We start from the raw sequence: 17478 nt of genomic DNA, 5'->3' as shown, positions 1-17478 counted from the left end.
CATTCATCCTAAAATTAAAGCATGGACTCAATGATTCCCTTCTTCTTCTCACTACACCCACCCCCTTTACCTTCCCTTTCCCTTTCTTCAAATTAGGGAAAGGGTTTGGCCAGGGAGAATCTAGAACTGGTAGAGTTAGGATTTGTAAGTGGTCTAAAGTTCGGTAGGAGAACCCTGGCAGACTGAAAGACACACGCGCGCGCACACACACACACACACACACACACACACTCACCCCACACAAGCAGGTATGGGCTGTTTTTTGCCTCTTTTTGTAGCTCCCTCCCTTAGTACAGTGCATGGCACATAGTAGGTGCTTAATAAATGTATATTGATTGATTGCCTCAGCCATACACAGCTGGATGCTCTTCTTAAGCAATGGGGCTTTTAATGAAACAGTAGCTGACATTAGCAGGGTAGGGAGTTCTCTGAGTTTTCTTCTCCACTTTTTCCTCCCTGCAGGTACCCAGAGGAGATGATGGAATGACTTGGCCTCTAGGGAAAGGTCTAGGGTGGGGCTAGAGTGTGAAGGCTTCCTCCCTTGTAGAAGGAGGGGAAGTGAAGGGATCGAGGGGAGGATCAGAAGTTTGGGGGCAGGACAACACCCAAAAGGCTGTGGCTGGAGGGGAGTGTGAGTGGTGCTGGAGGAAGCAGCCTGAGCTTAGACTGGGGGGTGAAGGTGATAGGGATAAGAGGGGTGATAGGTACCACAGTGGTATCACAGATCCCAGAACTAGGGCTAGGGAGGAGGGGGTGAGGCTTGGGCAGAAGACATTTCCCCTGGGAGGTGTTGGTATTGAGGGGTAGCATCGAGGGGGCAGCCCTAGAGTATAGAGTCAGAGGTGTCAGAGGTGTCGGTGGTGTCTGGGCTCCGGGCCTGGGCCTGGGCATGGAGCATGGTCTCTCGTGGGTAGAACTCTTCGATGATGCTCTGGGGGACCCGTTTGAGCATCTCTCTGGGAAAGATGCGCAACAGCTGCCAGCCAAGGTCCAGGGACTCGAACACGGTGCGATTTTCATAGGGGCCTGGGGAAGAGAGGGAGAAATGGAGAAAGGGGCTGAGCCAGGATCAGACAGATCACCTCTCCCTCCACTTGTTCCATCTTTCCACAAGGCCCTTCCTCCCTCCAAGTCCTCCTACCCTGGTTGATGAAATTCTTCTCAAACTTCTGCAGAAACTCAAGGTATAGCATGTCTTCTGAGGTCAAGGCCTCCTCTCCCACCACTGCCTTCATGGCCTGAACGTCTTTCCCAATGGCATAGCAAGCATACTGCAGGGAGGGAAGAGAGATGGATGGGGTCTGGGGCCTGAGTCCCTGGACATTCAGCCTGGGCCCTTGGCTCTTAGGGAAGCTGCTCACACAGGGCAAGTTGGGACCTGAAAACTGACTTCAGAGTTTTGATCATCCTCCCTTCCCCTTCCCAAAATGTCCCTTTCCCTCCTCATAACCTCACCTTGGGTTTCATAGAATTTCAAAATTTGGCCTCCCCTCAGAAGTTCTCTGACAGGATTTGAGCTGGAAAGAACCTTAGAGAGGCAGCCTCATGGAGTCAGGAAATTTGAGTTCAAATCCCGCCTCAGATTCTTACTAGCTTATATGAACCTGGGCCAGTCAAAACCTCTCTGGGTCTCATTTGTTAAATGGGGAGTGGACTCTACAATATCTAAAGATCCTTCCAGGTCTAAATTTATGATCCTGGCATTGCCATGTTAGTTGATCTGGGTGTTTAAAGAATTTTAACAAGCATTTATTAAGTGCCTACCATGTGCTAAGACCTTTACAAATATTATTTTATTGATTTTCACAAAGACTTTGAGACGTAGATGCTATTATAATCCCCATTTTTATAAGTAAGGAAACTGAGGTACACAGAGGTTAAGTTGACACAACTAGTGTCTGAGACAGAATTTGAACTCAGGTCTTCTTGATTCCAAATATTGGACTCCATACTCCACTTCCTAGCTGCCCATGATGAAGTAGGCTGGGCTGTATTAGAAGCCTGCCCAGCTTGCATTGTATTGGTGCAACCTTTAAGAATCCATAGTTATGGGGCAGCTGGGTAGCTCAGTGGACGGTCAGCCAGACTTAGAGACAGAAGGTCCTGGGTTCAAATCTGAACTCAGACACTTCCTAGCTGTGTGACTCTGGGCAAGTCACTTAACCCCCATTGCCTAGCCCTTACCATTCTTCTGCCTTGGAACTGATACATAATATTGATTCCAAGATGGAAGGTAAGGGTTTTATTAAGAATCCATAGTCATGGGGCATTTGGATAGCTCAGTGGATGGAGAATCAGACACCGAGATGGGAGGTTCTGGGTTCGAATCTGGCATCAGACACTTCTAGCTGTGTGATCCTGGGCAAGTCACTTAACCCCCATTGCCTATCCCTTACTGCTCTTCTGCTTTGGAACCAATGTACAGTATTTATTCTAATAGAGAAGGTAAGGTTTGAAAAAAAAAAAAGAATCCAAAGTCACCACCATGGCCATGGCCACGGTCATGATGAGGCCTCAGAGGAAGAAGACCTCAGTGAAGGGTGAGCTCCACACCCCATTCAAATGAATGACTTTAGAAAGGGACCTCCAGCACCATGGACAGGTAGCAGAGCTCCTTCTACTCTGAAATAATGGGTTCTGCACCTGGTCCATTTCCCAGGGTCCTTTCCTTACTTACCAACTGGTTTGAGACATCTCCATGGTCTTTCCTCGTCATGCCTTCCCCAATGGCTGACTTCATCAGACGGGAGAGGGAAGGAAGCACATTGATGGGAGGGTAGATCTGAGGGCATAGAAAGGAATAACAGGAGTTGGGGGAAGGCAGAAAGGGAAGGGGGCAAACCTATCCAGCAACCAGTCAACAGTGGCCACCCTCCTGTAGTTGTCCTATTGGTGATTAAAGAGGACAGATGCAGGCTGGGAGATGAAAGAGGCTTTGAGCAGGACGAACGCAAAGGGAAAGGAAACTGGTGGTACCTGTCTGTTGTGCAGATGTCTGTCCACATAGATCTGTCCTTCAGTAATGAAGCCAGTCAGGTCAGGGATGGGGTGGGTGATATCTGGAACAGAGAGTTTTGACTTTAGTGAGCCTGGGGACCATGTCCTTCCCATCAGACCATGGAATCCTGCCTCCTCCAAAGAATGTCTTTTGTATTCAGCAGATCATGTGCTTATTACAGTTGGAAGGGACTTTAGAAAACATTGAGTCCAATGTTCTTCCCTTTACAAATGAGGAAACCAAAGGACCCATCATCAGTCATATAACTGTTAAGAATGCTCAGCCATTCTGGCTGCTTTGGAGAAATCAGACTCTGGGTAGGAACGGGGGATGGGAATGAAGGGGGAGAGGGAAATTGTTGGGAGTCCTCACCATCATTGGGCATTGTGAGGATGGGGATCTGGGTGATGGAACCTGCCCGGCCTTCCACTCGGCCTGCCCGCTCATAGATGGTGGCCAGATCTGTGTACATGTACCCTGGGAAACCTCGTCGACCAGGTACCTCCTCTCTGGCAGCTGAGACCTGTCAGGAGAGAGACACACACTGAGACTCAGAGAAAGTCACCGAGAGACAAAATAGGCATGGGAATCAATGGACACAGAGACAGGAAGAGACAGAAATAGAAGGCAGAGAGGCAGGAGACCAAGGCAGATACAACTGAAACGCAGAAAAACAAAGAGAATCAAGGATAGAAAAATTGGTCCCAGGGGTTGGTTTCCATTCTCTCTCTCTTTTCCCAGAGTCCTCAGGACCAAGGAAAGATTGGAACAATGCCTTCCTACTGCTTCCCCACCCATCCTCTATGCCCACCCCAGCCCCCAGCCTCACCTCTCTCAGGGCCTCCGCATAGGAGCTCATATCTGTTAGTATGACCAGCACATGCTTCTCACACTGATAGGCAAGGAACTCCGCAGTAGTCAGGGCTAGGCGGGGTGTGATGATCCTTTCAATCCTGGGGTTGTGATGGGTGAAGAAGGGAGTTAATGGACTCAGGGTTAACTTTCTGGGCATGTTCAGTTCAGGTGAGAGAACTGGTGAGATTACCTCAGTTCCAATTTAATTCAATTCATTTCAGCAGAATAAGCACCTACTATGTTCCAGACAGAGTGGTGAGGCTCAGGATCCAAGGATGAAACCAGAATTGACCCTTTGGGAAGGCTACCTTCTGGATGGGAGGAGGGGTACGAATGACCAAGGAACACTTTCTTCTTTATGGAGGGACCTTTTTTCAGATGAGTTTTCATTGGCACAGGATATCCCCTCCACCTGTGCTAACTGGCCCCTGCTCTACATCATGTGATCTTAAAGAGTTGCCTGGGATTCAGAGGTTGAGTGACTTGCCCCAGGGATTCACAGAAGTGGGACTTGAACCAAGGTGGGCAGCTTCCCAGCTGGGCAGCTAACTGGATAGAGTGCCAGGCTTGAAGTCGGGCAGACCTGACACTTACTACCTGTGTGATCTTGTGCAAGTCGATTAACTACTGTCTGCCTCAGTTTTCTCACCTATAAAATGGGGATTATAATAGCACTTACCTCTCAGAGTGGTGAAGATCAGATGAAATAATAAAAATAAGGGAGCTAGGTAGCACAGTGCATAGAGACTCAGGCTTGGAGACCAGAGGACCTGGGTTCAAATCTGACCTTAGATATTTCCTAGTTGTGTGACCTTGGGAAAGTCACTTAACCCCATTTACCTAGCCCTTAACCTTCTTTCTGTCCTAGAGTTGTTACTAAGTCAGAAAGTAAGGGTTAAAAAAACCCCAGAGAGTCTGGGAAATGGGAAGTTGGTTGAAATATAGTGCCCTTCTCACACAGAAACATGCAATCCACCTCCAGATGGAGAGCTGAGGAACTCAAAGGGCAGAGTGAAGCATATTTTCTTCTCTCTCTTTTCTTTTCCCCCCCTTTTTGGACATGACTAATGCAGGAATATTTTGTCTGACTACATATTTGCAGTGGCCTTTGTTTTTCCTGCCTTCTCAGTGGGTGGAGAAAGGGATGAGAGGCTGTCAGAGAGTTTGAGATTTTCCCAGGGTCACACAGTTAGTAAGTAGTGTCTGACTCTAGTGCTATAGCCATCACACCATCCTGGAACTGCTCATGGTAGGACAGTATCTCCAAGTCACAGCTATTCCTGAGACCTGGGTTCTAATCTAGCTTTGCAATTGACTCTTTGTATGATTTGGGGGCCTCATTTTTCTCTTTCATCAAATGAGAGACTTGAACTCAATGGCCTCTAAAATTCCTGCTGGGTTTCTACTTGGGGTCCCTTAAGGCAGCATGCCGTGGTGGGAAGAGAACCAGCCTCAGACTTTGAAAGATCTTAGTCCAGATTCTCCCTCTGACCCATACAGACTGTGACCTTGAGCAAGACTCATCATCCTCCAATGGCCGATGCAACTCTCCAAAACAAGGTTTCTCTGAAATTGTGGAGGGAATTTCCTCATCTGGGAGTTCCTTCTGTCGGTGTAATCACAGTTCACTCCCTCTCGGTATGGCCCCTCTCAGCATATATACTTTATGGTTCCATGATTTTGACGCACACGCTCCTGCTCACCAGTGGTCATAGCCCAAGTCTTGTTGGAAGTGACCACTCCTTCCACCAACCTCCCTTGGGAGAAAAGCGCTAACCCCTTCAGGAGATGGCTCCTGGCTTTTCAATGTGACTTTGTGTTGCTATTATTTGTGCACGTGTCTTTCCCCCCCCTTCTTATTGGACTTGTTAGCCCCCGAGGGAAGGGACCCCTCTTCTCTAAACTTTGTATTCCTTGGCTGCGTAGAAAGCAGAGGAGATACTCAGCGAGTGACTATTGGGAGAAAACTGGGAATCGAGTGGGCAGGGTGCTACAAAAGGTGGCTAGGAGTTAGGGGAGCTCACGTGGGGTCGTTGGCCAGGTTCAGGAAGAGGCAGACATTCTCCATGGTGCCATTCTGCTCAAAGTCGGACTTGAAGAATCGAGCTGTCTCCATGTTTACCTGGGCATCGAGTTGGGGAAGGTCACAGGAAAGGTAGAAACATGAAAGACTATAAATCCCTCCCTTCCCACTGGATGATGGGATGGAAGGAGAGAGAGTCGCTTTTTTCAGCTGGGATGATTAAGCTAAGGTTATGAGCTCCTTAAGGTCAGGGACTGAACCTGAATTTTCTTCTGACTTCCTCAGAAGGCAGCTGAGCCAGGCTTCGACCCAGAAGTGGCGTTTGGAAAGTAAGAAAGGCAACTGAGTATAGACTGCAGGTGTAATTGGGTGGGGTGTGTGAAGTGGGGGCAGGCAATGCCTGACCAGCTATCCCCTCTGGTTCTTAGCAAAGGCACCCCTCAATAATTAAACTGAGAGCTGGAGCTATAATTGCTCACTTTTGCACCCAGGGAATGTATAACAAACCCTGCCCACAGCACCTTAGTCCACTATCTGATAGATTCACGTTTTAACCAATTGTCCTTGAGGACTAGAGGTTAAGCTCTGTGGCTTCTCTGCTACCGAAGGCCAACCACCGGTGTTGTCAGCACCTTTTTTTTTTTTTTTTTTAACCCTTGTACTTCGGTGTATTGTCTCATAGGTGGAAGATTGGTAAGGGTGGGCAATGGGGGTCAAGTGACTTGCCCAGGGTCACACAGCTGGGAAGTGGCTGAGGTCGGGTTTGAACCTAGGACCTCCCGTCTCTAGGCCTGACTCTCACTCCACTGAGCTACCCAGCTGCCCCCCTGTCAGCACCTTTTAAACTCAATGTCCTCTCAATTTGCTGTTCTAGAAGCTCTACTGGCAGTTACAGCTCTTTTGAGAGCTATGGATGAAATGACAATAGTTCCTTAATCCTCAGATCTGGCTGGTTACCTTCTTCCTAGAAATATTTCCTCTCCCTTATCTTCCTTCACTTGTCCATGCCATATTAGGAATCAACTCCTGCTAACTTTCCTGTTTTCTAAGACCTTCTTCTGCCTCCTTTTCTCTCCTTTTAAGCTGGTTGGAACCACTCATCACAGAACCTCCCTCTCCACTGACCCCATCAGGTTCCCCCCTCTCCAACCCCATCCTGCCCCATGAAAGTCTCAGATTCACTTTCTGATTCACTCACCCCCATGGCTGCAAACACAATGGCAAAGTTATCCTCGTGATAATCAGTGACATCCTTGGACTTCTTCACCAGCCCTGCCTGGCGGCAAATCTGCGCAGCAATCTATAAAGGAGCAAAAAAAGAGATAGGAGAGTGGGGAATGAAGGGGGGAGGGAAAGACAGAGACAGAAAGGGGGCAGAAATAGAGGTGGGGAAAGAGAAACAGAGACAGAGATAGAAAGAGAGACAGACACACACACATACAGAGAGAGAGAGAGAGGGAAAGAGGGGAGAAAGGCCGAGAAGGGGAGAGAGAGAGAGAGAGAGAGAGAGAGAGAGAGAGAGAGAGAGAGAGAGAAAGCACACTGGCATCAGAATATGAGAATCCAAGTTTCATATGAGGAGACTTCTGAGAGATCAGAGCTCTTTTAATATTGCATCATGCCTCCTCACCTTTGGAGGGAAGAATGAAGCTTGGAGTGAAGCCAAGAGTTATAAACCACACAATAAAATGTCTGTGTGTGAGTGTATGATATTTGGGGAATAAGAATGGAGGACAATAAACTGTGACTAAATGATCATATGGAGAAACTGAGTCATGCTCAAAGGATGAGATCAATCTTGCCTTGTGGAAAGTTAACATTTTTCCTTCAAAGACTGGCACCCAGCTGCTTGTGGGGTAGGGCATTGAGCTCTGGATTTAGAGCTGAGGTCTTTTTAAAAATCTGTACACTGAGGGGTTCAGACTAGATGTTTCCCAATGACTCAACAATAATAGGTGAAACTTATAGAGAACTAAATGGCATAGTGGGTATCTGCTGGAATTGGAGTCAGGAAGACCTGAGTTTAAATTCTGTCTCTGACACTTATTAGCTCTGTGACACTAGGTGAGTCACTTAACCATGATCTGCTTCAGTTTCCCCCTCTGTAAAATGGGGAAAATAATAACACCAACTGATTTAAGTAAGTGCTTCACAAACATTAAAGTACAATATAAATGTTAGTTTAAATAATAATAATAATGATGATGATGATACCTGATTCTAGACCAACTCTCTAGCATAATGACAAAATATGCTATGCTGTAATATATGATGTGATGTAATATATATAAAACATTCTATGCAAATATTAGCTTGTATTATATGGCACTTTAAAGTTTATAGAATGCTTTTGGGCATTTTTGCAGTTAACTCTCATAATAACACAGGTCAGTATTATTGTACCCACTTCACATATATGAAAACTGAGGATGAAAGAGATTAGATGACCTCCACAGGATCACATAGAGAGTAGGAGTGAAAGGTAGGATTTGAACCCATGTTTTCCAGACTCCTAAGTCATTCCATTTCCCACTATGCAACATTGTTAACTATAGATAAACCTAAGGATCAGGCAGCACCCAGAGTTCTAGTTCTAGTTCTAGTGCATCATGGGAGAGACCAAGGTGCTTGGCTTGACCAGAGTCAAACAGACTATAGAGACTGCCACTAGGCCTTGTATTCTCCCAGGAGTGCCAGGCACGCCCAAATGAATACCAGCCCAGCTCTTCTCTTCTTACCTCATTGTGAGGGAGTCCAGCTGCAGAGAAGATGGGAATCTTCTGGCCACGGGCAATGCTGTTCATGACATCAATGGGGGAGATACCAGTCTGGATCATCTCCTCTGGGTAGATTCGGTTATGGGGGTTGATTGGTTGACCTGAGGTGAGAGGTGGTAAAGATAGGGAAAAAAACAGGGAGGCAGTGAGGTAGGTTTTGCACATATCCACTAGGCTCGGAGTCTCTTGATTTCTCTAAAATTATAGTCTGCAGATCCATGAGTGAGGAAGGGGCGATTTAGGAAAAGGAAGAGGAAAGAGGCAGACTGAGGACAATGAAGTATCACTAGAGGACACACTCATATTTGGTGATGAAATGGATTACTACATAGCAATAGAGCTAGTTTAGTAATAGAAATGTCACCAACTCCTGCATTGAGCTCCTGCCTTGCATGGGGCTTGTATCATTGACTCATTGGACAATCCTGGAAAAATTGCTTCCTCTTTCTCAGCCTCAAGTTTTCTCATTTGTAAAATGAGGGTGTTGGACTGGATGTCCCATAGCATCCTTCCCAGTTCTGACATTCTATCTTCTAAGACCCCTTTCAGCTCTGACATTATGTTTTCAGATCTTTCCCAGGTCTGATAGTCTGTGTTTGAAGACTCCTCTGAAGTCTAACGTTTTATGCTCTAAAATCCCTCCTTGCTCTGTCATTCTGTTCTAAGGTTTTTTCCCCAGACTTGAAATTCTTAAGTCCTTTCTTGGTGTGACAGTCTCTATTCTAAGGATTCTTTCAGTATGGACATTTTATAGTCTAATGCCCTTCTGAGTCTAGGATTCAGTATTTTGCTGTGTTGTTATTAGGACCAAGGACAGCTCCAGAAAAGCCTTGAAAGAAAGCATCTCACGTCCTTCTTTGCAGAGGTCGAGGAGTGGGAGTACTATGAGAGATGGAACAACAGACTGAAAAGAAAATGTATGGCTGATATACTTTTATCTGCATTATTAATGTTCTCTCCATCATTTTCTTAAGTCTAGACAATCAAGAGAACAATAAATCAAGCCCTGATTGATAACATTTGTTGATCTCCAAGGTGTAAAAGGTGGCATCAAAAATTTAACAACTGATTCTGGTAAACTGGTATAAACTGGCTCCAGCACATCTTGAATACCACCAGACAATGTTTTGGTCATATTGTTGAACTGATATTTTCTCTCTTCCTATATATTTTTTTGTTACAGGGAATGAATCGCTGGGTAGAGGAACGAGGAGAGAGATATTTGGACATGAAGATGTTATGAAAACAAAAGCTATAGACAAAAATAAGTTATTTTTAAAAATTCTATTTTTTATGAGCACATTTTCTTTCCTGGGGAACTGTGACTTTAACAGAGGAAGCAGCAGAGAACAAAGGTGAATCTAATGGTTCAAATTCAGAAGATGCTTCTTGGGGAAGAGGGCCTTCCAAGGGCCTCTCATATCATACCAGGTATATCTTGTCATAAAAATATGGGATTGGGGGGGCAGCTCAGTAGCTCAGTGGATTGAGAGCCAAGCCTAGAGACGGGAGGTCCTAGGTTCAAATCCGGCCTCAGACACTTCCCAGCTGTGTGACCCTGGGCAAGTCACTTGACCCCCATTGCCTACCCTTACCAATCTTCCACCTATAAGTCAATACACAGAAGTTAAGGGTTTAAAATTAAAAAAAAATATGGGATTGGCCTTATGGGGAAAAGTTAAACAACTCTCCCCTTCATGGATGGGCAAATTCCCTTGGGCTCTGACCATGGGGTAAAAGGATTTCATTATTATTGAAATACCCTGAGACATCACTGGAGAGGCTAGATAGGAACTCTGTTTAGTGCCTTCTGGAGATCCCACCTTGGGAGGGAGGATTGGGAGAACTTGGGCAGTTGAATATAATCCCTGGGGATGGGAGAAGGGGTTCTGAAGTCCACTCATAGCCATTGACCACTCACCATTGATGTCCAGAAAGTCTTCAGCCATAACCTTTGGCCCACGGTCAATGGGTTTGCCAGAACCATTGAAAACTCGCCCTAAGAGGAAGGATGTAGGAAGAAGTCAAAGAATATAGAACAGTGATGGGCAAACTATGGCCTGTGGGCCAGATGTGGGCCCCCTGAAATGTTCTCTCCGGCCCTATGACATTATTCCTAATCTGACGAATGCAATGAGTAGGACACAATACAATGAAACTTCTAAAGAGTTGTCTTAGAAACAGTCTGACAGATGAGCATTTCCTTTTCTTTGGCCCCCTCTTTAAAAAGTTTGCCCATCACTGAATTATAGAGTTGTTTGGACCTTAGAAAAAAATAGGTAGAAGTTAATGTTAATTCATTGTTAATTGCCCATTCCCTGTTTCAGCACTCTCTAGATTTCCAGAGATTATTCCATTAGATTTCTTTTCCAATCCCTGTCTCATTTTTCAGAGAAGTCTACTTTGGGCAATGTTCCCACCTTTGTCATCTAACCAAGTGAACCAACTCTAATAGAGAGGAATTCCAGGGCACGGAAAAGCAAAAGGTGGAGCCGTGGAAGGATGGTGGAGATGCACTTTGGTGACAAACAAAATATTGGGGTGCCCTTCATAAGAGGCATCTTGGGATAGTGGGAAAAACAGGACTCAAACTCAGAAGACTTAGAGTTTAACTCCACTGATTACTAGCTGAATCACTCTAGGCAAGTCATTTTCTCTATGAGCATGTTTCCTTATCTTAAATGGGGGAAATAATTATGTACTTGGGCCCTCTCACTCTAACATTGTATATTCTAAAGTTCCTCCTAAGTCAGACATTCTGTACTCTGGAATCTTCCAGTTCTGACATTTTGTATTCTGGAGTCCTTCTTCAGTTTGACATTATATGCTGAGAGGAACCTCAGAGGCCATCTAGTCCTTCATTTTATAGATGGAGAAACCTTAATAAAATCCAGAAAAATTAAGTGAATTGGCCAAGGTCAAACAGGTCATAAGTGGCAGGTGTGAGATTTAAGCCCGTGACCTTAGCCCCCAATTCCAACTTTCTTTCCATTGAACTATGATGTCTGTACGTTATCAAATGGGGTGGCTGACAATTTTACCCATGTCTGGAATTGTCCATACCTAACTCCATTCCTTACCTAGCATGTCTTCTGATACAGGAGTCCGGAGGATGTCACCAGTAAACTCACAGGTTGTCTTCTGGGCATCAATCCCTGAAGTCCCTTCAAATACCTGTGGGACAAGAAGTTGATGATGATGATGGTGATAGTGATGGTGGTGAGGTAATGATGACAATTATAACTGGCAGTTATACAAGATGTCCTAAAAGTCACTCTACAGTTTTAAGCTTTAAAAGCTTAAATATCAAATATAGCTATAAGAGCTTAAAACCATACCATAGTACTTTTAGGATATCCTGTATAATGATCAATCAACCATCATATATATGTATTTATATATTATATATAATTGTTGTTCTTCATTTTTAGTCGCATTCGATTCTTTGTAACCCCATTTGGGATTTTCTGGGCAAAGATACTGGAGTGTCTTGTCATGTCCTCGTCCAGCTCATTTTATAGATGAGGAAGCTGAAGCACACAGGATTAAGTGACTTGCTCAGGGCCACATGGCTAATGTTTGAAGCTAGATTTGATCTCAGGTCTTTCTGACTATCTGTGCTCTATCCACTGCACCTAGCTATCCCATAGAAATTCTCTCTCTCTCTCCTTCTCTCTCTCTCTCTCTCTCTCTCTGTCTCTGTCTCTCTGTCTCTCTCTCTCTGTATGTCTCTCTCTTTCCCCCTAAACACACACACACTTGTGCTCTTACACTAGAGAGAAATTCATGGAGGAAATAAAGTGAAGAATGGCATGCTACAATCTGCATTCAGATTCTGGCAGTTCCTTCTATAGCAGTGGACAGTTTTTTCATCATGAGCTCCTTGGAGTGGTCCTGGTTCCTTGCATTGTTGATAATAGTTAAGTCACTCACAGTTGATCATTGTATATTATTGTTATGACTGGGTGCAGTGTTCTTCTGTTCTGCTCACTTTGGTTTGATGAGTTCATATAAGTCTTTCCAGGGCCTTTTGTGATCATCTTCTTTGTCATTTCTTATGCACAATAGTGTTTCATAGATACCACAACTTGTTCAGCCATTCTCCAATTGATGGACATCCATTAAGTTCCCAGCTCTTTGCGTCCGCAAAATGAGCTGCTATAAATATTTTGGTACAAATAGATCCTTTCCCTCTATCTTTAATCTCTTTGGGATACAGAATTAGTAGTGATATTTCTGGGTCAAAGAGTATGCCAAGTTTTATGGCCCTTTGGGAATGGCTCCAAATTGCTCTCTAGAAGGGTTATGTCAGTTCGCAGTTCCACCAATAGTGTATTAGTGTCCCAATTTTTCTACATTCCTCTAACATTTGTCATTTTCCTTTTTTGTCCTATTAGCCAATCTGATAGATTTGAGGTGGTACCTCAGAGTTGTTTTAATTTGCATTTCTCTGGTCAAGAGTGATTTGAGCATTCTTCATATGACTCAAGATAGTTTTCATTTCTTCATCTGAGAATTGCCTGTTCATATCCTTTGACCATTTTTTTTTTGATTGGGGAATGCTTTGTATCCTTATAAATTTGACTCAGTTCTCTGTCTACTTGAGAAATGAAACTTTTGACAGAGATATTTGCTATAAAAGTGTTTTCCCAGTTTGTTGTTGGAACTGCTTCATACAGCAAAGTAAACAGAAGCTAAGTCCTGGGGTAACTGAAAGAACTACACTGATTCTTTTGAACAGATAATAAAACTAATTTTCTGCCTCCTGGCAGGCTACATAAACAAGATGCTGTATCCACAGTTTGGTGCACTCGTGGGGATTTTGGTCTAACTATTCTACTTTGTGACTGGGATGGTTTCATTTGGAGACTGGGTGGTGGAATTTCTAGAAATGACTGTGATGTAAAAACAGGTGGCATCAAGAAAACAGTTGTTTTTAAAGAACTTACAAGGCTTTCCAGTCATGTGCTATGTTGTGTGATGAGACAAGAGAAGAACACAGAGTTTCTGACTTTAGAAAACTCAATCTGGTTGGTGAGAGAGACATTATTCACACCAATGAAATAGTTTGAGAGCCAGCCCAGACAGATCTAGACAAGGACTGGATCCTGGAATAGACTCTAGGTGCAACTGTAGGTAGAATCATGGAAGTCTTTCTGGAGGAAGTGGTATTTGAGTTGGGTTTTGAAGATAAGTAGCATTTAGAAAGGAAGGAGAAGGGTGGTGTTCCCAGTGGGGGCAAGGGGAGGAAGGGGAGAACAGCATGAGTGAAGATCCAGAGTCCAGATGAGGAGTGGAGAGATGCTGGAGCCTAACCCCTCTCCCCACCAACACCGAGTCTCACCCCACAACCTCCCCAACATTTGTCCTCTTACCTGAACGACAGCTTTGGTCCCAGCCACCTCCAGGACCTGCCCACTTCTGTGAGTGCCATTTGGAAGGGTGAAGTTGACGATCTCAGCATATTGGGCAAACTGAGGGAGAAGGCAGAACATCCAGGAAAAAGAAATGAGAGCAAGGAGGGTGGAGGGGAATAATATTGTCTCGCCCCTTCCCATAATGTAAAAAACATGCAGAGAACCACTAGTCAGAAGTTAGAGTTCTGTCACTAACTTACTCTGTGACCTTGGGCAAATCATTGACCTCTATGAGCCATTGTTTCCTCACTTGCAAAATGTCTTGCCTCTATCAAGAGAGATTATTCATTTATATTTATTTAATTTATTTATTGGTGTAATTAATTTAATTATTTAGCCATTGTTGTCATCTTTTGCATTTTAAGATTTAGAGTTAGAAGGTACCCAGGGCTGTGCTGGAAACAGCTCATTAAATTTTCTTTCTTTCTTCTTTAAAATCCCTTTAAATCCCTACCTTTTGTCTTAGAACTGATACTAAATATTGGTTGCAAGTCAGAAGAGTAGTAAGAGTTAGGCAATTAGGGCAAGCAGAAATTGACAAATGCTACAAATTGGGGACTAATTTATTATTTCTTGGATCACTGATGATGGAGATAATATTAATAAGGCAATCAAGTTTAAAAGGGTGCTCTTAATTCATTTTCTCTTATAGAGAGCTGGTTGTTAAACATTTACTGGCACACTGATGAAGGCATCTTAGAAGTTATCTAACACTTTTATTAAACATTTTTCTTTTTCTTTTTTGGGAGAGAAAGCTTTTTTTTTAATTTTTAAAATTTAGAATATTTTTCCATGGTTACATGATCTATAATCCCCCCCCCCCTTTTTTCCCTCCTCTCTGAGCTAACAAGCAATTCCACTGGTTATCCATGTATCATTGTTCAAGACCTATTTCCATGTTATTCATATTTGCAGTAGAGTAATTTTTTAACACCAAAACCCCAATCATATCCATATTGGACTATGTGATTGATCCTATATTTTTCTTCTGCATTTCTGCTCCCACAGTTCTTTCTCTGGATGTGGAGAGCATCTTTCTCCTAAATTCCTCAGGATTGTCCTGGGTCATTGCATTGTTGCTAGTACAGAAGTCCATTACATTCAATCCGTCTCTGTGTACAATGTTCTCCTGGTTCTGCTCCTTTCACTCTGCATCAGTTCCTGGAGGTCTTTCCAGTTCACATGGAATTCCTCCAGTTCATTATTCCTTTCAGCACAATAGTATTCCATCACCAACAGATACCCCAATTTGTTCAGCCATTCCCCAATTGATGGACACTCCTTAATTTTTTGCTACTACAAAGAATGCAGCTATAAATATTTTTGTACAAGTCTTTTTCCTTGTTATTTCTCTGGGGTACAAACCCAGCAGTGTTATGGCTGTGTCAAAGTGTAGGCATTCTTTTAAAGAACATTTTTCTTTTTGAGGGTGGGATGGATTGTGATCAGCCATTGGAGAGAACATCCAAACTGATGAGATCACATACTTATCATGAATCCCCAAATGGTACCCACTATTCTCTTCTATAGAATGTAGTTCACATTTCTAGAATCACATCTAGTCTTCATAACTTAGGGTCAATGTTCTTTCTTTTTTTTAAAATAAATTTATTTTCTTTTCATTGGAAAAAATTCACTTTCTTTTCCTTCTACTATGCTTTTCTAACTGAGAAAGATAAAACCCCTGCTACATCATGTATGATTGTAACTCCATCTTCTAGAAGAAGAAATAGAATTAAAGAGAAATAAATGACTTGCCAAGATCACACAGTAAGAAAGACAGTTGGTGTTTGAACCTAGGACCTCTGTCTTAAGAACTGTCTCTCCCCCTCTCCCCCACCCCCCAACCATTTCATTGCTCTGTGATTATGAAACATTTGTCTCATTCAGAGGGCCCCATGTTGGATAGAAGCAGAGCAAAGAAAGATTTAGACTCCTGCTGAGTCTCTGATGGGGTATCTAAGGAATTTTAGGACAATTCTGTTCTGTGAGGACAGTGGCAGGGTATAGGAGGGAGAGTCATTGATCCCTCAAAACCATATCTATTGACCCTAGAGCTGGACTGATGCCAGAAGCTGTTGCTTATTCTGATCATCCCTTCTCTTTTCCCAGTGGTCTTGCTTTTGGCCACAAGAGGGTAGGCAAGATCAAGGACAAGAGGGCAAGCCAGAAACCCTGATGTCAAAGGAGTTTTCTAGCTCTTAGTTCTTATCCCTGCCCCTGCCCCTGCTCTTTCCTCTATCCCTGCTCCCATCCCTGTCTGTCTCTACTCCTTTTCCTATCTGTCCATAGTTCTGTTCTTGTACCTGTCTCTCTCTCTCTGCGCCCTTTCTCTTTTAGTTATCACTCTTTCTGCCTGTCCCTGTCTCTCAACCTGCTGCTGTACTTGACACTTTTCACCTCTCCCCCAACCCAGGATCTTGGACTTAAAAAATGGGTTGGGTAACCAAGAGACATTGAGTTCAACCCCTTCATTTCACAAGTGAGGGAACTGAGGCATAGACAGAAGCCATATAGTTAGTAAATTTCTGAGGTGGAGAGTATATCCCCACCTATCTATACTTCCATGTGCTCTCTGTCTCTGTCTCTCTATCTCTCCTGTCTCTGTCTGTTATCTCTTTCTCTTCTACCTCTCTCCTTGCTCCTCTCTCTGTTCCTCCTTCTTTCTATTTATCTTTATCTCTTTCTCTCCCTGCTTCTGTCTCTGGATTTTTCCTTTCTCTCTGTTCATCTCTGTCTTCTTTCCTGTCCCTATTTCCATCTCAGCCTCTATCCTGCTTATTTCCTTGCCCAATTTCCTTTCCTACTCCTGTCTCTATCCTATTTGTCTGTCCTGTTCCTGTTTCTCTTCTTGACCCCTCCATTGTCTCTTTCACTGTAAAAAAACGCTTCATTGCTAAATGAAGTAAAATCTAGGTCCTGATTACCTCCAGCATCAGAGCCTGGAGCTTGTGGATGAGGCTGGGAGGACAGTAACATTTTGGGCGTGTTTTCACTACACTAGAGAAGGGATGTTTTATATAGAATGAGCTCTTTCTACAGTGTAGGGGGTTGCCAGGAGATGGCGCTGTGGGGACAGACATGAAGAACCTATAGCACAGAAATAGATTCTGGAGCATGAATGGGGAAAGGTCTTTATGTGTTGATCTTAACATTTTATTTGCCTTCCCCCACACTCAACTCCAATTGATCTAGGATTAGCTTGCTACTTCTTATCTATCTTATTCTGTAGTTTTAAAGGAATATAGACCTGTTAAGTATCTTCAAGTCTGACCCCCCTATTTTACAGATAAGGAAACTGAGGCTCAGAAAGAAGCGATTTTCCCAAGGTCCACAGCAAGTGAGTAGCAGAGCCAGGCAGGATTAGAACCTAGGTCTCCGGTCTCTGGATTTACAACATTCCACCAT

General features: G+C 43.9%; 1 protein-coding gene across 1 annotated transcript in view; it reads right to left on the bottom strand.

Moving 5' to 3' along the window:
- Nucleotides 1–359: 359 nt before the first annotated feature.
- Nucleotides 360–17478, bottom strand: part of ATP6V1B1 (ATPase H+ transporting V1 subunit B1) — a 43712-nt gene continuing 26593 nt past the window's right edge. Inside the window, exons 3-14 of the mRNA XM_044663026.1 lie at nucleotides 14029–14127; nucleotides 11734–11827; nucleotides 10575–10652; nucleotides 8615–8754; nucleotides 7075–7176; nucleotides 5878–5975; nucleotides 3828–3951; nucleotides 3371–3521; nucleotides 2977–3059; nucleotides 2678–2782; nucleotides 1142–1271; nucleotides 360–1026 (exon numbers count right to left, since the gene is read on the bottom strand). Coding sequence (XP_044518961.1) covers nucleotides 824–1026; nucleotides 1142–1271; nucleotides 2678–2782; nucleotides 2977–3059; nucleotides 3371–3521; nucleotides 3828–3951; nucleotides 5878–5975; nucleotides 7075–7176; nucleotides 8615–8754; nucleotides 10575–10652; nucleotides 11734–11827; nucleotides 14029–14127 — 1407 coding nt within the window. The 3' untranslated portion in view covers nucleotides 360–823. The remainder of the gene's footprint in view (nucleotides 1027–1141; nucleotides 1272–2677; nucleotides 2783–2976; nucleotides 3060–3370; nucleotides 3522–3827; nucleotides 3952–5877; nucleotides 5976–7074; nucleotides 7177–8614; nucleotides 8755–10574; nucleotides 10653–11733; nucleotides 11828–14028; nucleotides 14128–17478) is intronic.

Source organism: Gracilinanus agilis, chromosome 2, assembly GCF_016433145.1.
Source record: "Gracilinanus agilis isolate LMUSP501 chromosome 2, AgileGrace, whole genome shotgun sequence".
NCBI classification, from domain to species: Eukaryota; Metazoa; Chordata; class Mammalia; order Didelphimorphia; family Didelphidae; genus Gracilinanus; species Gracilinanus agilis.
This window is presented reverse-complemented; position numbering and strand designations above follow the sequence as displayed.